Source organism: Anabrus simplex, chromosome 2 (assembly GCF_040414725.1).
Source record: "Anabrus simplex isolate iqAnaSimp1 chromosome 2, ASM4041472v1, whole genome shotgun sequence".
Classification (NCBI taxonomy): Eukaryota; Metazoa; Arthropoda; class Insecta; order Orthoptera; family Tettigoniidae; genus Anabrus; species Anabrus simplex.
The window spans coordinates 988,857,599-988,880,963 of NC_090266.1; the positions used below are offsets into that span (position 1 = coordinate 988,857,599).

General features: G+C 41.9%; 1 protein-coding gene across 1 annotated transcript in view; it reads right to left on the bottom strand.

The window, feature by feature from the left end:
• Window positions 1-5,223: 5,223 nt before the first annotated feature.
• Tdc2 (Tyrosine decarboxylase 2) overlaps window positions 5,224-23,365 on the bottom strand; it is a 412,190-nt gene continuing 394,048 nt past the window's right edge. Inside the window, exon 12 of the mRNA XM_067141851.2 lies at window positions 5,224-5,778. Coding sequence (XP_066997952.2) covers window positions 5,631-5,778 — 148 coding nt within the window. The 3' untranslated portion in view covers window positions 5,224-5,630. The remainder of the gene's footprint in view (window positions 5,779-23,365) is intronic.

Below are 23,365 nucleotides of genomic sequence, written 5' to 3' on the forward strand. Positions count from 1 at the left end.
AGCCTCTTGCTTTAATTACTTCTTGAATTCGTCGAGGCATGCTGTCTATATTGTTCACAGCCATTTTTACAAAATGTTCATTTGAATTCCAATGCCAAGTGATTCCCTCAACCAATGTCACTTTGTTTGTGATTCTTTCTTTGCCAATTTGACGCTTTAGCAGCTTCCGGACGTTCTTAATGGGGTTCAGATCAGGTGAGTTGCCAGGCCAGTCCAGTAACGGTATTTTATTGTCAGCCAGAAAATTTTTCACAGATTTTGCAGTATGACATGGGGCGAAATCTTGCATAAATATTAATTGTTCATCATTTGGATACCAATCGTGCAGCTGAGGGAGGAGTTGTGTTTCAATCACCTTTTTACATTGCACTTGATTCATCATCCCTTTCACCACGTAAAGGCGTCCAAGTCCCTTAGCACTTATCACTAATCAAATCATTACAGACTGAGGATGTTCCACAGTTTGTACAATACAGTCTTCATTATATTTTTCATTAGGCCTGCGTTTCACATTCAGTTTCCTGTCAGAAAATACCTAGAAAGTTAACATTAAGATAATGTACAGTGAGATTTGCTGCCTAATATCAGATATGGATATATTTTGTGAAACAACTTTAAGACGTTACAGCATGTGGGGTAATACTGTTACAGTAACTGTCGAGTCATCGCTCTGCCATTGTATGCATTTAGAAGTATGAGATAATTTAGGGAGCTCCTAATTTGCCTCAGGATATTTCAACGCAATCTGTAACACTTGGGAGCTGGGTTGGAGTGATATCATGGACTGTTTTAACTATCACGTGGGTGTAATACCATGTGACAACTAGTGTCTATATAAGGAGGAGGATCCTATAGCGGTCAGTCAAATGGATGGTGAACAGTGAGATAGTCATATGGAGAGTGAGGCCACAGTTGGTCAGTCAGTCAGTGAGAGGTAGAGCCTTACCACAGTCAGTGACATGGATACGTAGTCGTCAGTGACCAGATGGATTATATGTTCGAAGTGTCTGTCTTGTGTCAGTTCGGTGACAGTCGAATATTGAGTCGCCGTAATGCAGACTAACAGTTATCAGTGAATTACTTGTAAAATTGATTATGAACTGTGGTTATATTTTCAAGCCATGCTATATCTCGTTTGTGAAACTAAAAGGATACTACACCAAATTAGGTTTGAGACACCAAATTAGGTTTGAGACACCTACACCTGATACCAACTCAAAGGAATACGTCATAATAACACTCAAAGTGCTCAAGGTACTGTTAAGTGATGCAGTGAGGGATAAATGTCTTGTACAAATGTTATATGTCCGGTCAAGAGGATTTCAAATTTAATGCCTAGAGTTTCTTTCAGTTGTAATTTCAGAGTTTTATATTATCATGTAAATTATCACAGCAAATTTCGCCATTTAAATTCTAAATTTAAAGAATATATTTTATTTAGTATAAAATACAATTAATTTTTTTATTCAATGGTACAGTAGATCAGATAACCTCAAATTTTAGTTGGAGAACCAAACGACAATGTCCTTTTCCCAGAACCTGTATGTTATGTTGTCAAAGTAAGCTTATTACCCTACACCCTAGAAATATTCAAGTTTCTCATTCTATTATCGTTACATTTATTTGTAGCTGACACTCATCAAGAATTGTATGTGTAAGTAATCAGGTAAGTACTAAGTGAGACTACATAGTCTGACGATTGAATATTTTATTTCATGAATATTTTAATTCTGTTAAATTCTAATTAGTGAGCAATCACAAAGGTGCATTTAATGCGTGAATCATATATATTATGTATGGCTTACAGTGATGACCTGATTGAAATGATGACTTCTTGAAAGCTTGCAGTATAACCTACCAATACTTCAGCAGTTAGGAATTGTCATTGGTCTTAATATACCTTAGAGCACTTGAATTTGGCCTGAAAACGATGTTCATTAACGTGACAGGTCACCCATGTATAAGCATTCTTAAAGGTTAACCGGGATTTGATTCAACTCTGTTACACACTTGTCAGTGCACCGAGCAAGTTGGCCGTGCGGTTAGAGGCGCGAAGCTGTGAGCTTGCATTTGGGAGGCAGTGGGATCGACCACCACTGTCGGCATCCCTGAAGATGGTTTTCCATGGTTTCCCATTTTCACACCAGGAAAATGTTTGGGCTGTACCTTATTTAAGACCATGGTCGCTTCCTTCGCAGTCCTAGCCCTTTCCTATAATCGCCATAAGACCTATCTGTGTCGGTGTGACGTAAAGAAACTAGTAAAAAGAAGTTTACTCAGTGGATTCAGCTCTAGGAATCATCCAGTTTTCATACCTGCTTCAGAAATGGATAACCACATACTACGTGCTAAACGCATATCTGTAAAGACAAGGAGAATGCCTTGCACTATAACACCGTCAACACTGGGAAGCTGCATGTGAGGCAAGCGTCGTAAATGGCGTAAAAGTTCTCCAAATATACAAAGCATAATGTTGCTTTAACCGTGGTGTAAGATGTTCTCTGCAGTAAACAGCTCGAAGAAAAATATCACGCGAATGTCATCTGGATAAAATAACGAAGTAATTTATTATTATGAAACTGTATGGCCGTGAATCCCAACCAGAGGTTCGTGAGCCACTAATGCTTAAGGAGAGAAATTTCTGAATATTATTTCTAGTGATGGCTTGCTATTTGTTTCTGAACCTCTATTGTTTGAAAGATTTATCGACAATTAAAGGAATTTAGGCAGGTCAAAATTCCAGTACCTCGGCTTCTCTGAAAATCATAAAAGTAGTTCGCGGAACGTGAAACGAATATCATTATTATGATGATTATTATAATTCATACACAGGCCTTCATTATAGACTGTTAAAACTTCCAGGGTTAAGTCTTCAAGCCTCTATGAATTAACTAAGCGCCTCCACATTCCTCTGTTTGCAGCCAGCACTGTGGCTTCATTTAGAGTAATTCCAGGTCACTTATCTTAAAGTAATAAAAAACTGAGTCTAATCATCATCACCTTGGTCTCTCTCTTTTGTTCTTTCCCGCCGTGGCCAAATCCATCATTCACCTAGGCAACCTATCCTCCTCTATTCGCCTCACATGAATCCACGACCGAAGTCGGTTTATGCCTGCAGCTTCATCCATCGTCTTTATTCCTAATTTAGCTTTTATATCCTAACTTTAAATGTAAACGTAAAAGCTTTCTAGTCTGCCGAACACACAATTTCAATATAAATATTACACTATAACATGCGTGTAAAAACACATTATTAAACAGGGAATAAATACGCATTATTAATTATTGTAGTGGGAATATGGACTGATCTCCGTAATAACTGACAAATGCTAGGAAAATGGTTATGATGTGCATGATACATATTCCTAACTAACACAACCTCTGGAAACTTCCAGCCCATATCCTTACATGTGCTATGTGCAACATACCAGGTTTAACCTGTAGACACCTTTATATTTCCACCTATGGGGTTTATTCCTGGTCGTTACTACCGGCCTCTAGTACAATACAACCTAATACCTAATCCGCCTGGTAGCATGTTTGACAGGGGGCAGGCAGACACTTCCATAGTATCAATATCTCCCAATCCTTCCTGCTGTCTCTTTCTTCTTAGAATTAGCGGCATGTCGGGGGCGATGCAGGTTTGAGCTCTTCGCCACGCGGGGTGGGCGGCTTCGCCCCCCACCCCCAAACGAATAAAAAGCTACAACTTATCACTCCTCGCCCGGGCCTCCGTCAGCTAGTCTACCACCCTCCTCGGGCAGCAAGCCTGCGGGGTAGGAGGAAGACAGCTACGGAGGTCAGTCATATTTTGGGTGGACCGGCAGATAGTCCAGGGTGGGAGAAACCCCTATCCTTCAAACTCGGTCGCTAACCTGACAGTGGAGCCTAGCTAGCGGCCGTAGATTAGGTTAGGTTATGACTTAAAAAAAAAGAAAATCTCTCTTCAGGTTATTGAGTGGTTCCGAAAACCGTAAAGGCAGTTAGTGGGACGTAAATACAATAACAGTATTCAGAGCGGTGATAAAGTGGAACACGACGATTAAAATGACGATAGGAACCAACGCTTAATTCACCACTTTCATCAGATGGAGGAATGTAAGGAAATGTTGATTTGCAGCCGTAATTGATCTCTGAGGTCACCTTGCTTCCTCTCGGATCAGTTTCTACTTTCCATCGATGTTGTAAATGAAGGGAATATTGGTTAAACGGTTTGGGTCACATAACTGACAGCTTGCATTCGGGAGATGGAGGGTTCCAACCTCATTGTCGACAGCCCTTAAGGTGGTTTTCCGGAGTTCCCATGTTCACGCATTAATTTAGGCCACAGTCCCTTTCTTCCTAGTCCTAGCCCTTTCCTACCGCATGGTTACCATATGTGGGTGCGATATACAACAAATATAGGCCTATAATCCACATATAAAAAGACACCGAATAAGATCGCTTTCTCAGCATGACTGTTATTTGAGACGTCGTAGGGTTTCCCAAACCTCAACTAAAACGTTATTGCATTACTTGCTCCGTTATGAAAGTTGTGAGTTAGAGGGTTAGTTCCTATCCTCATTTTATTGTAATGGTCCTGATCCCCCTTTTTTAAAGATATTTGTTCGTGGCGTCGACCTCTGCAGATCTTTCGCCACTACTTTCACCATATGAGAGGAACCTGCGTGTAAGTGTAACTGCGGAAGTGTGAAGTGTTTAATGTGAGGAAAGGAACGTTAAGGAAGACACAAACACCCAATCCGCAGGCCAGGGATATTAATCATTTACAATTAAAAACCCCTGTCCCGGCCGGGAATCGAACCCTGGGCCGCCGGATGACAAGCGGACGCGTTGCCCCCTACACCGCGAGGCTGGACTGGTCCCCTTAAACTCGGCCTGTTATTTTTAGAAGAATTCTTCGTACAATCTGGATATTACGAATGTTGCAGAATTGTAGTCAAGTTTATATTGCTCGATCATGTACTGTACATATTGCATGAACACAGATTCGCTGTTTCAGTATTTCCTTTCCCGTGTTGACGAGTTTTTTTTTTTGTACAGTTCATTACTGAGTGCCATAGAAATGTTTACTACTTTCTTACAATATCTGTCGTGAATCCGTCAGCTTATAGGCAAGAATAGTGTTATCTAACGCTAGGATTGTCAAACTGGTAAAAGCATTTTTACATACCACGTTCTGAATTGCATAAGTTTATTTTTGAAATACAATAATGTGTGACATAGGTGCTAGGGATTTGAGTAAAATATCACAGACAAAGCAAATTTAAATCAACGAATGACAGAAAAGCAGAAATAAAGTTACATAGGTATGATGAGTTTCTGTATCCGATTTGACAAACTTCCAAGAATGTGTAGTACTTGTGTGAAAATAAAGGACATTTAATCATGATCGTATTACATCACAACAAATGATGACAAAACAACACTGGGGACTTTATTCTCTAAGTAATATTTGCATATATTTAATAATGAGAAATAATCTAACACACGAAGATAACACAGAGACTTCAAAGTTACAACCAAGATCTTCTTGAGCTTCCTCAATATTTTGAGCAAAACATGGAGTAACGATCCCATTATTTGCACCTATTCAGATGTAAACCACAAAGCAGTCCAGCTGGTTACTACTACTCCTTCTGATCCTTGGATGGGGAGATCTGCCTGCGTGGCATGATGGGAGACTTGTTGTCCCTCTCTGGAGACGGAGAAGTGGAGTTCCGACCGGAACCGCCCTTTTGAGTCGTCAAGCGCACCATAGTGTCCAGGTGGCGGAACCTACATCAGGACGAGAAACAAAGTAGTGCTTAATACGCTAACGTTAAGTCAGTCCAAGTACACTATACTGAATATCCTCATATATGGAAGATTCTGAGAACATTGTGGACAGGTCCTATTTACACAGTTTTCTTTTTAGAAAACCCGTCTGAACTTACAGGTGACTACGGGCCCAGAACATTTCAAGGAATGCATAAATTATAATACAAAATATAAAATTTACAAATTAATATTCTACAACATGAACAAAGGAAATAATAATTTCGTGTGGCTATTTCTAGCAGAGTGCAGCCCTTGTAAGGCAGACCCTCCCATGAGGGTGGGCGGCATCTGCCATGTGTAGGTAACTGCGTGTTATTGTGGTGGAGGGTAGTGTTATGTGTGGTGTGTGAGTTGCAGGGATGTTGGGGACAGCACAAACACCCAGCCCCCGGGTCATTAGAATTAACCAATGAAGGTTAAAATCCCCGACCCGGCCGGGAATCGAACCCGGGACCCTCTGAAACGAAGGCCAGTACGCTGACCATTCAGCCTACGAGTCGGACAACAAAGGAAATGACATATAAATATCAAAAGGGAGAGGTTTGTAATTTGTGCTGCATTGAGTGCATCAACAAGAGGATGAATGTAAATGATGTCTGACTGATCCCTTCTACACTGTGAAGGTCACGGCATGGATTATACCTTGCTGGTTTTGAGTCTGTTGCAGAAGTTTGCAAAGAAAGTCGTACCGGTAATCGAGTCTCTCGTTCAGACCAGTAAATCCCTCAACTTCAAGGGTTCACAGATGATATTTGTTAAGGTAGTAAGTGAAGATGAGCTAACATGTCCTAGTTCCCTCTATGCCACTGGTTGTTTTAAAATAGAATAGAATGGATGTATTTGTCTGGCAGGATAAAGACCATTATGCCATTCTTCCATCTAACCTGAAAATACAGTATTTACATTACAGTATTAAAAGAATGAGACATCTTACAGCTACTAAAATACAGTATTATGACATCAAAACGAAAATAAAAAATGAGAAGAAAATATGATGATGGTGATATACGCAATTATTGTATGAATATAGTATTCACAAAACGTTACCTTAGCTAATTTCTTTCTAAATATCCTTAATAATAACAACAACAGATTGCTCAAATACAGTGTACATCTTGAATAAAGGCTAATTTACAATATTAACATAATACACGAACAACAACAACAACAACTTCATCTAGATATTGGCGACAACGTTGCCTAAAACTAGCAGACGAGACCCATCTGACAGAGACAGGTAGTGTATTCCACTGCCGTGCTGAAGAAATAACAAACGATCGTGTTCCAAAATTGTAATTGAATGACAGGTGGTGAAATTGACAGCACAAGTAGGGAGGTGAAGGTGGGGATAATATTTGATGAATAAAGCATGAAGATTACGGCGCTGTTTGAGTTTTAGTCAACCAAGTTCATCGTAGGCAGATGTAATGTGGTCATAGTAACGTAGGTCACATATATAGCGAACAGAGGCGTTTTGCGTATGTTGTAGTTTATCATTAACAGTAGCAGTCAGGTCATTGTACACAGCGACACAATAGTCGAAATGACGTAATACCAGAGTGCAAATGAGGCCTTCCTAAAATAATCGAAAAAATATGTTGTGGAATATTCTCACGGCCGCTTCCTTCCAACTCCAAGGCCTTTCCTATCCCATCGTCGCCATAAGACCTATCTGTGTCGGTGCGACGTAAAGCCACTAGCAAAAAAAAGAAAAAAAAAGAAATACACTGGCAGAAGAACCAAACACCGTGAAATAAGGAATGTAGAATACGGAAAATTTGGCAATATATTTGTCGAGGTAACATATTTAATTGATTAAATGGATAAGACTACAGGTTAATACCTGCGTGAGTAAAGCCATCGCAAATGTGCCAGGCTGGTCCATTAATAACCGGTGAAATCGCGTGACTGTTGAATTCAGGCATGCAAACGTGTCGTAAAGGTGCCGGATGCCAGCTTGTGGGATGGAATTCCATGCCTGTTGCACTTGGTCCGTCAATACAGGGACGGTTAATGCCAGTTGTGGATGACGCTGCAGTTATCGTCCAATTATGTCCCATACGTGCTCGACTGGGGACAAATCAGGGGATCGAGCGGGCCAAGGCAACATGTCGACACTCTGTAGAGCACGTTGGGTTACAACAGCGGTAGGGGGCGCGCATTATCCTGTTGGAAAACACCCGCGGTAATGCTGTCCATAGATGGCAGCACAACAGGTCAAATCACCAGACGGACGTACACATCTGCAGTTAAGGTGCGCGGGATAACCACGAGAGTGCTCCTGCTGTCATGGGAAATTGCTCCCCAGACCAGAACTCCCGGTGTAGGTCCAGTGTGTCGACGCCGCAGACAGGTGGAATGTAGGTGCTCAACTGGCCGCCTTCTAACCAAAACACGGCCATCACTGGCACAAAACCAGGACCGGCTTTCATCGGAAAACACAACGGATCTCCACTTCATCCACCAATGGGCTCTCGCTTGACACCACTGAAGTCACAGACGGCGGTGGTTTGGGGTAAGTGGAATGCACGCCGCAGGGCGTTTGGCTCGGAGCTGTCCTTCGTGTAACCGATTTCGAACAGTTCGTTGCGTCACTGTGGTGCCAACAACCGCTCGAATTGCTCCTACAGACACAGTCCACTGCGCCACAGCCATACGCCGAATACGGTGATTCTCCATCTCGGTGGTGCCACGGGGACGTCCGGAGCCCGGTCTTCTTGCGAGCGAACCTTCTCATGAGTCATGACCACTGCTGCCAGCACGCATGCACAGGGGAGACATTACTCCCAAGTCGTTCTGCAATAGTGCGGAAGGAAAGTCCACCTTCACGTAGCCCTGTTATACGGCGTCGTTCAACCGCAGTTAGCTGGTGACCGGGCGAGTTGGCCATGCGGTTAGGGGCGCGCAGCTGTGACCTTGCATCCGGGAGATAGTGGGTTCGAATCCCCCTGTCGGCAGCCCTAAAGGTGGTTTTCCGTGGTTTCCCATTTTCACACCAGGCAAATGCTGGGGCTGTACCTTAATTAAGGCCACAGCCTCTTTCTTACCACTCCTAGCCCTTTCCTATCCCATCGACGCCATAAGACCTGTCTGTGTCAGTGCGACGTAAAGTCACTAGCAACAAAAAAGGTGAGCTGTTGATACTGGCCTATTCGTCGCCGTAAAGGCATTGTTGACCCACTCACAGTCACTCCGTCCAATCTCACATGTAACTAACGCTGTCGCACAGTACAGCCCGTGTTTAAGCAAACACGATGTGTATCCTCATGCGGCCGCTACTAGCGCCACGCTAATGCGATTTTCGGGAAATTTGAATCAACGTCATCTTTCAGATGTATAAACACGCCTACCAACTTTCGTTAATCTAGCACAACCGCTTCTTGGTGTTTGGATATTTACTTCCGCCATTGTATGTGGAAATTTATATGTCTGAATGTTTAGTACGTCTAACCAATGCTTGTTGCAAACCAGAAAGAAATAGTCCCAGTGCAGATTGCCTTATAGTCTTGAACTCATACCAATGTCCTTGAAAGGATGGTGATGATGTAATGCAGAGTTACTTGCACTAAAACTATCATACCTCGTGAGAGGTTAGACCGCTAGAGAATGACGATCTAGAGACAGCCGTGAGCACAGTGAAGTGAACTGTCTCATAGGCTTCCTATTTATCCAATCTAGTACCACTGGATTGTTCCTACGGGACCATTTAAAACAAATAATCTATACAGAAGCCTCGGTGGGTCCCGCAACAATCGACGTACTCTATAGAGCCTGCAGATCCGTTAATTCTGCCATATTACAAGTATCACAATATCTATACAAAGGCGACCTCGTCACCATGGCGGCAGAGGTTGCTGTTTTTTTTTGCTAGTTGCTTTACGTCGCACCGACACAGATAGGTCTTATGGCGACGATGGGACAGGAAAGGGCTAGGAGTGGGAAGGAAGCGGCCGTGGCCTTAATTAAGGTACAGCCCTAGCATTTGCCTGGTGTGAAAATGGGAAACCACGGAAAACCATTTTCAGGGCTGCCGACAGTGGGGTTCGAACCTACTATCTCCCGATTACTGGATACTGGCTACCCCTACCCCTACACCGCAGGGCCGGCTCGTTATTCGTTCGATCAGATGAGTGATCTTACACGGAAATGTAAACCTACAGTAGTTTTTGGTGTCCACATTTGAGTTTTCCTTCCAAATGTCATGCAATTCGGAGTATTCGAACACAAATACTTCCCTCGTCAGTTCGGCAATTCAACCGGTTCTGTCTCCCAAATCTCGTTCCCTGTAAGCCCCTACAGTGTACTGATGTCATCGCCACTCTGCCCTTTTAGTTACTTCTTATGTGAGGCAGAATACAGTGTGGGCGTGTTCGTCCCCGTCTTTTACCAGGGATAGGACGCAGCAATACCATATCTAGTTCGCCGTCCTATACTGAAGAAGTATTGACGTGTTAGAACCCGACCACCTATCGGATTACTTCGGTAATGGCCCCGGTGGAAAATGAAAAGTTGGCTTCGCGCTGCAATGTGACATTCGACCGCTGCAGGACTTGCAACCACAGTGACGCAACTTCACAGACACCTGCGTGCCCTTGAAATTTATTACATAAACACTGCCGAGTCGCGTGGCTCGCTGCGAGGACAAGGGCATTGCTGTGGGAACTCCACACAAATGAAGTCCTCAAAGGGCAATAATATTACTTAAAATATAACTGAGCAAGGGAAATTAAACGACTTTCGTGCCAGGCGGTGTGTGTCGCTTCAGCTGGAATGTGTAGTGCAGTACTTAATGTAGGTATGTCAATATTTAAGCTTCAAGATAGCGAGAGAGAGAGAAATTGGCACGAGCTGCAGCTGAGCTAAGAAAGTCAGGTCCCAGTTCCGAACTACCGGATTTCGTGACAATAAAGTGTTCTAATTCGTAATAATAATGATGTTATCGTTGTTACGTCCCGCTTACTGCTTTTACGGTTTTGGGAGACGAGGTAAAAAAAGCAAAGTCACCTCCTCACAGGCCTCGAAGACCCTTGGAGGAGTGGAAGGTAAAGGTTTCCACCATTGTGAACCTCGGCACGTGATGGGGTAGAGTGGTTAGCTCTACGCCCGGCCACCTTTGCCCCCAGGAATTAACCTGATACTCATTTTTTGTGTAGGCTGAGTGAACCTCAAGGCCATGTGCACCTACGGAAGTGGAAATCTCGTTTCTTAAATTTTACGACTTCCTGACGGGGATTCGAACCCACGTCCTTCCGGGCGAACCAAGCACGCCTTTACCGCCTCGGCCAGGCAGCCCCTAGACAACGAGGAGCCGTAACTTTTTCCCACAGGAGTTTACTTAAGTGTCAGCAAAATCTATCGATACGACGTCCGGCTCCATGGCTAAATGGTTAGCGTGCTGGCCTTTGCCCACAGGGGTACCGGGTTCGATTCCCGACAGGGAATTCCGCAGGCACAGGGGCTGGGTGTATGTGTCGTCTTCATCATCATTTCATCCTCATGACGACGCGCAGGTCGCCTACGGGAGTCAAATGAAAAGACCTGCACCTGGTGAGCCGAACATGTCCTCGGACACTCCCGGCACTAAAAGCCATACGCCATTCCATTTCATCAATAGGACGCAGGCGTATTTGAACATCTTCAAATACCTCCGTACTGAGTCGCGATCGAACCCACCAACTTGGAGTCCTTCCGAGACTCTCAGCCCGGTTGTCCTGATTCAGATTATTCGCTTCTGACCATGGTGGCCGTGGTTCGCATTCCGTCTGATGCATGTGGAAATTTTGAAATGGAAAATCACGTCTCTGTGTTTCGGATTCCACGTAAAGGTGGAGGTGCCGTGGCTGTAATTACGATATCAACAGTCCTGTAAAAGTATAAACTTCCCTGCTTATCGTTCCAATGTCAACCCGATTATACTGCATGAGTGAGTGCCTACTGTTTACAGTGCACTTCCACTTCCGGTATGAGCCGGTTCAAATTTGTTACTTTGATTGGCCTGTCCCACTCTCACCCTTGGCGTTGACGATATGAAAGTGATTCCTTACGCAGCCAGTCCCTGTTATGACCGGGCGAGTTGGCCGTGCGCGTAGAGGCGCGCGGCTGTGAGCTTGCATCCGGGAGATAGTAGGTTCGAATCCCAAAATCGGCAGCCCTGAAAATGGTTTTCCGTGGTTTCCCATTTTCACACCAGGCAAATGCTGGGGCTGTACCTTAATTAAGGCCACGGCCGCTTCCTTCCAACTCCTAGACCTTTCCTATCCCATCGTCGCCATAAGACCTTCCTGTGTCGGTGCGACGTAAAGCCCCTAGCAAAAAAAAAAAAAGTCCCTGTTATGAATGATGTGAAAATGTCGCTGATGATATCCTGAACACACACGTGGGATCTCGAGTTTCACGTGATTGTTGATGTGGTGACCATGGCCATGGGACCTCCAACTTCGCGTGACTGTTGATATCGTGATTATATGACCTCTTGTTTCACGTGACTGTTGATATGGCGACCATAGCCATGGGACCTCCAACTTCAAGTGACTGTTGATATCGTGATTATATGACCTCTTGTTTCACGTGACTGTTCATATGGCGACCATAGCCATGGGATCTCCAACTTCAAGTGACTGTTGATATCGTGATTATATGACTTTCTGTTTCACGTGGCCGTTGATATCGTGATTATATGACCTCTTGTTTCACGTGACTGTTGATATGGCGACCATAGCCATGGGACCTCCAACTTCAAGTGACTGTTGATATCGTGATTATATGACCTCTTGTTTCACGTGACTGTTCATATGGCGACCATAGCCATGGGATCTCCAACTTCAAGTGACTGTTGATATCGTGATTATATGACTTTCTGTTTCACGTGGCCGTTGATATCGTGATTATATGACCTCTTGTTTCACGTGACTGTTGATATGGCGACCATAGCCATGGGACCTCCAACTTCGCGTGACTGTTGATATCGTGATTATATGACCTCTTGTTTCACGTGACTGTTGATATGGCGACCATAGCCATGGGACCTCCAACTTCAAGTGATTGTTGATATCGTGATTATATGACCTCTTGTTTCACGTGACTGTTCATATGGCGACCATAGCCATGGGATCTCCAACTTCAAGTGACTGTTGATATCGTGATTATATGACTTTCTGTTTCACGTGACCGTTGATGTCGTGATTATATGACCTCTTGTTTCACGTGACTGTTGATATGGCGACCATAGCCATGGGACCTCCAACTTCAAGTGACTGTTGATATCGTGATTATATGACTTCCTGTTTCATGTGACTGTTGATGTGGCGACCATAGACACTTCGCGTGATCATGATCATAGGACTTCGAGTTTTTTTACGTGACAGTCGATGTCGCGATCATGGCCACGGGATCCAGATTTACGTGAAATGACAAACACAGTGATGTGATATTTTATTTGGCGGGCAGAGTGGCTCAGACGGCTGAGGCGCGGCCTTCTGATCCCAACTTGGCAGATTCGATCCTGGCCCAATTCGGCGGTATTTGAAGGTGCTCAAATACGTCAGCCTCGTGTCAGTAGATCTACTGTCACGTAAGAGAAATCCTGCGGGATAATTTCCGGCACCTCGGCGTCTCCGAAAACCGTATAGATAGTTAGTGGGACGTAAAGCAAATGACATTATTATTATTATTATTATTATTATTATTATTATTATTATTATTATTTCGAAAATTTCATACGCATTGAGCAGTATTCCAACCTCTGCCGACCGAGCTCAATAGCTGCAGTCGCTTAAGTGCGGCCAGTATCCAGTATTCGGGAGATAGTGGGTTCGAACCCCACTGTCGGTAGCCCTGAAGATGTTTTTCCGTGGTTTCCAATTTTCACACCAGGCAAATGCAGGGGCTGTACCTTAATTAAGGCCACAGCCGCTTCCTTCCACTTCCTAGGCCTTTCCTATCCCATCGTCGCCATAAGACATATCTGTGTCGGTGCGACGTAAGGCAAGTAGCAAAATATATATATATGATAAACACAACTAGCTATTTCATTCGAAGCTTTCCGACGATCAGACACATTTCAAAAGTAGCAATGGACATTCTGTTTTGACAAATGACTCTTGGAATTGCTGCTTACAATAGTAAAATTGTAAAAATTATACTGCCTAATAAAATAAGCCGCCTCATTAAAAACTTTAGGCAGTAACATATTACTTTTACAGTCATAAAAGAAAATCAAAAGTCCCTGTTTTTTCCTCTCGTAACATATCGTAGATTGCACTTACTTTCAATTTATGAAATCTCTTTCTGTCATAAGTTTTTGCTTTTCAGTAGTGTTTATTTCTACCTTAAGTTTTTCTCCCAATTCCGAGCAGGCAAAAGAAACATCCGTTTTGGGACTTCCAAAACCAATATTGTAATTTGTACAGAACACTTTACGAAGAAAACACTCCTTAACCTTAAGTTCACTTCGAACAGTGTTGTAAAGTCGCCAAATTTTTAATATTAATTCCCGTGCCAAGTATAGTCTACGATCACTTGTCCTGCTCAGACAGAAATTAGGCTCTGCACACCTTAAGGACTGTATGAATTTACCTACAGCTTCTCTATGACTTGTCTTCTTAACACGTCTTCTGTTCCCTCCCCTGTTTTCGGTACTACCTGACCTCCACTACTATGTGATCTTCTAATAACACCTTGCACATGATCCTAATATACCCCCCAAAAGTTAAGAGATGCGCACGAAGCACAGGAATGAGTGAACCACAAGTTCTCTTGCGCACATGGTAGGTGAATGTTAGTTTTCGTTTTGAATCTCCTGCAATCTCCTCCTTTTCGGCTTTGAAGAAATACAGTGAATAATTATGAAATTGGCCTACTGTATTTTATTATCTGCTCTGTAAAATACACGGTTAGATTCACTTACGTCCTCAATTTTTCATCGCATACCCTTAAATACTTTGCTGTTGTGTCCGTATTCTGGATAGTGAGGTGAAAAAATGACGGAGCATCTGAAAGAAATGATAAGAGATTTTTGTATATTGCAGCAATGTAGAACAATCGTCTTCTTCAGGCTGGATTTGACCTCGACAAGTGCTATCGCTTTTACCCTGTTCTCACTGGTAGGATCCTATTCTACACACGTGGAAAGCTGAACGGATTGTTATCGCCAGAATTAACAATGTAGTGTTGATAACTCTCAAGACTTTAATACTCTTAAACATGTCAATTTGGAGATTTGGAGACTGAACCTGTGATGGTCGGATTCTACCGAGTAATTCGAGTATCATCACGACAACGAGACTCGAAGATCAAGAAAATATAACTTTTTTGGAATTATTGCTTAACAGATTTTCGGTGCGAAGCATTCATCGGCCATGTTCCTCAGCGTCAATCACGGGAAAATTTTCGAGGTGTGAGCACGTCAGTCTGAAGCAGCTCCGTGGGGCCGAGATTTGTATTACCAGTTTCCAGTCTATATTTGAACTTAGAATTTGAACGAGTTGTCCCAGATGGACATGCAATATATTACAAGTTGTTTTGTAAAACTTCAACTGCCAGGAATCAGAATTTGGGAGAGAGCATTAGCACTGCTTTGGCAGGGGCATTTCATGTAGATTATATCGCAAGTTAGAATGTGAGAACGCATCGTGTCTGTTAAAGAGAAGAAGAGACCGTCTACAAATATTACGAGATTCAACAGTTAACTGTTACATCGCAGCAAGCGAGGTACTGTGTCTGTTTCTGTCTGTTCTTTAACTCACGTAGACAGAGCTAAAGATTAAGAGGCCGCAGTGAATCTCATACCACGAGTGCGGGCGATAAATTAACATTCGGTTCCCCAGTACGTTTAGTTTTGTGTGAAGAAGATTTTTGAGGACATATTTCCCTATGTGTTTTATATTTCAGATTCTTGGGTTAAGTCAAGGAATACAAATCAAGGCTGAGAGGCTCAGACGGTTGAGGCGCCTTCTGACCCAACTTGGCATGTTCGATCCTGGCTCAGTACGGCGGTATTTGAAAGTGCTCAAATACGTCAGCCTCGTGTCGGTAGATTTACCGGCACGTAAAAGGACTCCTGCGGGACTAAATTCCGGCACCTCAACTTCTACGAAAACCGTAAAAGTAGTTAGTGGGACGTAAAGCCAATAACATTATTAGAAATACAAATCAAGAGAAAGATGGAATGTCGCGGTGGAAATTTATGTAATGGCATCAACCATGTGCAAGATGTCTAAATAAGTCAGAGGCCTCTGGTGAACTGAAGGATGGGAGCTGGAAAGAGTTAAAAGGTCTGTGCCTTTAACACTATTATCATGTAGTCCTATAAAATTTTCCATGATAATATTTTGTTATGTGTGGAGTTGATTTAGTCTTGTTTCATTTAGGGGAAGTTTACCACAGTTTCGACTATATTTATTTGAGTGCTGATAAGATTCATTGGTAATTTACGATGTTTGCGTATGTTAGAAATGTCACTGTGTTAAAATAGAATTTTTGTCATGTTTTTCTTCCATGTGGAGATGTTAAATTCATTATATTTCTCAAGGGATCCGTTCAGATGTACTGGGACCGCGTTTGCAGTAGAACAGTGAAATTTAGTGTTTCCCGTGTCTTGTAACGAAGAGGCTTTTTCTAAGTACGTCATTTTTCGATATCTCATGTCCATAATCGTAAAACCAGTTGTGTACGCGAATTTTGAGCTTTGGTTCATCTGTAATTATGAAAGTGTTATTAATAATAATTGCAGTATTATTAATTTTCTTCTAGTGGCTTTACATCGCACCAGCACAGATAGGTCTTATGGCGACAATGGGATAGGAAAGGCCTAGGAGTTGGAAGGAAACGGCCGTGGCCTTAATTAAGGTACAGCCTCAGCATTTGCCTGGCATGAAAATGGCCTACCACGGAAAACCATCTTCAGGGCAGCCAACAATGGGATTCGAACCCACTATCTCCCGGATGCAAGCTCACAGCCGCGCGCCCCTAACCGCACGGCCAACTCGCCCGGTAGTATTATTAATAATATGTAATGAAACGCGTAGGCCTAATACGTAATACCCGTATGGTAATTTTTTTTTTTTTTTTTTTTTTGTAAAATATCATTTTGTGCCCGAGTTCAGTGTAGAACAGAGGTGCTCAGGCTGGGCGTTTCGTCCCGCGGGCACACAGCACTGTAAGCGGGCGGGCGGGCGGGCTACTCAGCCACAGTGACGTTGTTACGTCGCAGGCCGTGAAGGTTGGGCGAAGTTCGCCCAGTCACTCTGGATCACTGAGGCGATACACGAGTTTGAAACGGAGGTAGAAAATAATGAAAGAAAGAGGGCAGCAGTCCACGCCATATTTAATTTACGTTGTAAAAAGTAAGTGACCTATGTTCATTGCGGTTTATGTATTTTGAACGGATACAATAACGAGTAATGAATTACAATTTTTAATATCATACTTTAAGAGGTGCTTTAGAAACATTTCTAATATAATACGGAGTCAAGGTAGATAAGCTCTGGCTTGTGGTTGCTTGGGTTTAAATTATCTGTTAAGCTCACCAACGATCCAATCATGCATACCGGGAATAACATCAGCTACGTTATTTACTTGAAGGCATACTGTGTATCTATTTGGTAGATGCATTTACATTGTTGTTGTACTTTAATCTTGGATAGTAAATATCCATGTCCTCACTCGTGATATAACTCTCTCACCATTCAGAGGCTAGCTGTTATCATCGGGCGCTTGATAGATAAGTTTTGAATGCTTTTTCAGAAATTCGGTGAACAGAGCAAGTCACACAACACTACAACACCGTGCAGAATCAAGCAGTAAACTTGTTGAATTATGTAGGTATATTACGTTTTGATGAATGAATAACGGGATTTTTACTTTTGCAATGGAAATACTGTCATTCCGACCCAAGGAATTGTAAATCGTAGCTTGTACGCTTAAACTCTGTATCCCTGTAAATTTTAACACAAAAATTATAACATGCCAGTTTTCTTTGAGTGTATAAATATAAGAAAATAAACCTGTCTGTATATATCGAACGCAGTGTTAAAGCTTGCTTGTTGTTTAAAGGAGCCTAACAACTAGGTTATCGGCCCATCAGTAAAAATCAAACCGGAATATGTTGAAAAGGTCGGTTTTCTTGCAAGTATAGCGGTTTATATATTTTATTAATTTTTTTATACTGTACCCGAATTAACTGAGCTGAGCATCTCCGGTCTACAGTACAAGGTCTGAGATCAACTCTGAAGAGTGTGTCATGCGTTTCTGGAGTATTACATGTCCAAGTGATGGATTTCTGAGTGGAGGGATTTTCTTAGAAACCGATGTTGTATTTTGTGGTGGTAGTGATGTTGTATTTGATCCAGGCATTTGTGAACCCCTGCGACTCGAATAGTGAGGTATATTCGAGGTCGATATTCTTGATGTAATGTAGTGAGTAACGCTGGGATATTTGTTTGAAAAGGCCCGTGGTAAAGTTGTTAGGAGTGTATGATTTGAAATGTGGTGTTACGTCCATGACTCGGATTTCTAAGTAGGACGTATGTCCAGAGGGATAGTTTGTCATCTGATAACTCCAATTAATATAAATAAACGTGTATCATATTCCACAGATCCCATTAGACTTAAGTTTATTCATGGTGGCAATAAATAATTTCGTGTGGCTATTTCTAGCCGGGTGCAGCTCCTGTAAGGCAGATCCTCCGATGAGGGTGGGCGGCATCTGCCATGTGTAGGTAACTGCGTGTTATTGTGGTGGAGGATAGTGTTATGTGTGGTGTGTGAGTTGCAGAGATGTTGGGGACAGCACAAACACCCGTTCCCCGAGGCACTGGAATTAACCAATGAAGGTTCCAATCGCTGACCCGACCGGGAATCGAATCCGGGCCATCTGAACCGAAGGCCAGTACGCTGACCATTCGGCCAACGAGTCGCACATGGTGGAAATAATCTTGATCAAGAAATTGTTAGGGATTTCATACTTATTTGGACATAGATTGTGATGTAGTTAAAGCCGTCTGAGAGGAGATGTTTGGTCACTTCTAAGCCAGGGAATCGCAGGTAGTGAACCTTTTTGCCTGAGGCAACAGATGTTCGCATTTTTACAAGGCAGACACTCTTCGGAACTAGAGATGATAAATGCCCACTGCGTTTTATAACGTTATTGATTTCTTAAAGTCAGTGGAGGTTATTTGAATCTTCATTTCTATCCCACAGGTAAATTATAGATAGTATTTTCAGTTACAGTCACCATCACTTGACACTTAGTATTCCATTTTCCATGTTCTTATAACACAGCGAGAGTTCGAAATGCAATTGAGCTTCTTAATTTATGTTAGTGGAAGTCAGGAGAATTTTTATATATTTAAAAATTACATTTCTTTGCCATATTCGTGTTGTGTGAGATCTAGTTAGCGGTTAGGTATAAGATGGTTCTTCATTATGTGGAAACCATAGGTTAGTGTTTGAAATGTGTTGCTAGGGATAGTGCGGTCATGTTAGGGCAGATGAAATGAAGTGGAGTTTCTTGGTCTTGCACAGGGATTCGGTACCACATGAGATTCAGTTGAACGAAGGAGCATTTCACCATTAGTCCACAGGTTACCAATGATTCCTGTCCCAGTTGTACATAAAGTGTTTGTAAGGTTTCGTGGTTGCAATTAGTGTAGGCTTAATCAAGCGTATGTAGTTGGACTCCGTGGCTTGATTGTATTTAAGGGCTACACATGAGTCAAGTTTACTGTAAGATTTCATTGCAGTGTTCTATTTAATAATTAGGGCTCGGATGTTTAAGACCTAAAAATAACCCAAATAAGCAAGAAAATATGACCTCAAATATGACGAAATATGGCCTCAAAAGTGACGAAATATGACGCAAAAATTACGAAATATAACCCGAAAATGATTAATCTAAGTATGGCCATTTTAAAATAAATTATAAAGCGAAACGGCAATTCCTTTGATACACATTTGTATTTATTCTTACTTTCATATTGATTTTCTGAATAGACGTGTTTAGCAGTTATTCAAAGTCAATTTTCCTTGTTTCACTTTTGAAAAATTTGTGAATACATACCTATAAAGTACTAATTTCGCTAAGATTATCAGACCACACAAAGTCGGAATATGTTTGCACCTTGCATTGATGGTTTGCAATACGAGAAAGCTAGAAATTAATATATTTTTAAAAATATTTTTGAATGTTTAAGCCCAGATTTCATTAATATTATTCAAATGCTTGGAAGTTTAAATTGAGTACCACGAAACGAATTAAGTCGATGTCTTTCAGTACATTACGGTAGGACGGCAGGGCCTATAGTGCAAATTCACATACGTTTTTCATTCTTCTCCGCGGCTGGAATTGAAGTGTATGACAAGATTCATATTTTGTGAACACTTGTTCGCATTCAGTAAGTTGAAGATGATTTTTTACAGCTACAGCTGTCGTCAAACCGCCGAAATATCACAAAAATATGACGTTTCTACGAAAATAGCTCAAAATATGACATTATGACAAAAATATGCATTTATATGACAAATAAAAATCACCTAGTCGTGACAATAATCAGCTGATTTGCACCAAAACCCAGTCAGGCAGGAAAATAGAGACAAAGAAAAAAATGTATTTTCCTAAACATCCGAGCCCTATTAATAATATAGCCGAATGTTAGCATGGTTAAAATGTAGTCACACACAGGATTTCTCTTACAGGTCTTCAATGGATTTATTCCAATAACTCACTCCAAGCAAACAAAAATGTACGATGAAATACTATAATTATGCTCAGTTAACTGCCGTAGGGAGTTAACCAGAACACTTATTCGATCCAGGATGGTGTTTCTTTGTCCATCAGGTGTTAGTCTGAATAATGTTTCGCCATTCGTTCATTAAATTAGAATCGACTTGCGTGACTTCAATTAAAACCAAGTATTAAACTTGAAGTTAACCTGGAAGTTATAGTTGTTGTTTTGGTTTGTTAAATAACTTAATTCATTTAACTTACATAATATCACTTTATTTTTGAGTATTTCGTGTTGTAAAAGCATGTTAAACTTATCTTTAAATTATTGAATTTATGATGCCAATTCATTGGCCATGAGGTGCGTGTAAATTCGGTAAACTTACATTATCGTGCTTTTGCTTTGGAGAGTTATGTTGGCCATCAGCCACGTTTACTTAATCCTAACTTCAGTGAATGTTTACGTCTAGCCATCAGCCACGCTCACTTGACTTAGACTTTAGTGAATGGTAGTGATCGGTTCATAATGTGAATTGGCAGATTCAATTAAGAGTCCAGGTGACTCATCCCGCGCTGACTGTCAGTTAGTGGACAGCCTGAATTAAGGAGCAGGTCTGGAGATCAGTTCATGATATTTAGACGTTCCAAAAATAAGAAGCTTAAAACAGGGTTGTTTATGGAACCGAATAGATGGACTTCCAGGTTGTAGTTTTTCTTATTCAAACGTCAAGGTGGTTTTCTCTTAAGTAGACCTTCAGGCATTTTCTGGAATTAAACCAGGGGCGTAGCCAAGGGGAGGGGGTTACTAGGGGTTAGACACCCCCAGGGCATGGAAGTTTTACAAAAGAAAATAAATGAAAACTGACAATAAAGAAGTGAAATCGACTTAATATGTTGGCTCTTTTGAACATTCGCAGAGACATTATGGTAAAACCAACATATTTATTATTATTATCTATTATCTAAGAAGCCTTGAAAGTTGGATTTTATATTGCAATCTGAACATACCATTCGCTGTAAAGCTGTTGACCTTGATCATATTGTTCTTGTTCTGTATTTTAATGTAAGATTTTGTAGTGTAGTGCAGTCTGAATATCAATATAACTCACTTGTACCAGTGTCATTATAAAGAATATCATGCATTCGCACACCACCCACTCACTAGCTCATTCATTATGTTCTATAATCATTTTGAAACTACAATCTCCCCCGCAATCGGTCGATCCTGGCTACGCTACTGACTTCTATAGCATCATGCTGGAGTAACTAGGATAAAACTCAAATACAGTAATTATGTAAATAACTGCCGGGATGAGTGACTCAGGCGGTTGAGGCGCTGGCCTTCAGACCACAACTTGGCAGGTTCGATCCTGGCTCATTCCGGTGGTATTTGAAGGTGCTCAAATAAAGTACGTCAGCCTCGTGTCGGTATTTTTACTGGCACGTTAAAGAACTCCTGCGGGATAAAATTCCGGCACCTCGGCGTCTCCGAAAACCATAAAAAGTAGTTAGTGGGACGTAAAGCAAATAACATTATTATTATTATTATTATTATTATTATTATTATTATTATTATTATTATTATTATTATTATTATTATTATTTAAATAACTATTTGAATAATAGAGATCACATGAGCTACAGATTTAAATGACTTCGCAATAGATAACGCAAAGTTCAAATGTTCGGTAGTGCGCATGCGTGAGCATGTGATCGCTTACAACCAATCAGAAACTAGAACCAAATCTTGGATTTCTGGTCTGTTAATAAATGTGGAACCAAAAGCGGGCTGGTGGTTGGGAACACGTCGAAGGCAGCCGTGCGCCGACCCCAGAGGGTAAACAGGAGCCATTACCCCAGCTGTCTAAAATACAGGGAGGACTCCATGTCAGTTTGTTTAAAAGTAGTTCGTTGATCCCTGCTAAGAGGGTTGCCTACCTCACAGGCGCTACCCCCCACATTTTCAATTCCACCTTTGAACAAATTCCCGTACTCATATCGCACTTCTTCTCAACCATTTCCTGGACATTGTCGTTCTTCAAAGTTCATTACTTCATATATTCTCACCCTCTACATTTCAGATATTTGCTTCTAAGTTTCTGAAGCCATCCACGTCGCCGCAATGACAGCTTCTACTCAGCTGTTCCTATAGGCTGCTCTGCAACTCTCACTTGCTTGGTACTCTTTCACGGAATGTTATATTGATTTACTATTCAGTAAAAATTCTCCGCTGTACTGGGGTACGAACTCCAGTGCTCAGCATCAAAACTCCAATGAGTTACTCCAAGATCATACATCATTGTCGTACGTTGCTGTTGGAATACTGGGTAATGAAGTTCTAAAGAGAAGGGAGCTGAAGAGATCCATTCACTTAAGTGTGAATACCATGAATTTGATTTAGCAGGCACAATCTAAAGAAAAAGATACCGTAATTAATGTATCGGTCGACCTCTGTGGTGTAGTGGTCAGTGTTAAAGGCTGCCAGCCCTGGAGGCCCGGGTTTGATTCTCAGCTCTGCCAGGTTTTTATGAAAAGTGGTACGAAGTCTGGAGTGGGATCCTTTAAGCCTTGGGAGGTCAACTGAGTAGAGGGGGGTTCTATTTCCTCCTCAGCCATCCTCGAAGTGGTTTTCCGTGATTTCCCACTTCTTCTAACTTAAGGCCACGGCCGCTTACTTCCCTCTTCCCTCTTCCCTCTTCCTTGTCTGTTCAGCTTAACAGATGAGGCCGCCTGGAAGAGGTACTGGTCCTGTTGCACAGTTGTATCTCTCCGACCCGAAGTCTCACGCTCTAGGACACTGCCCTTGAGATGGTAGAGGTGGGATCC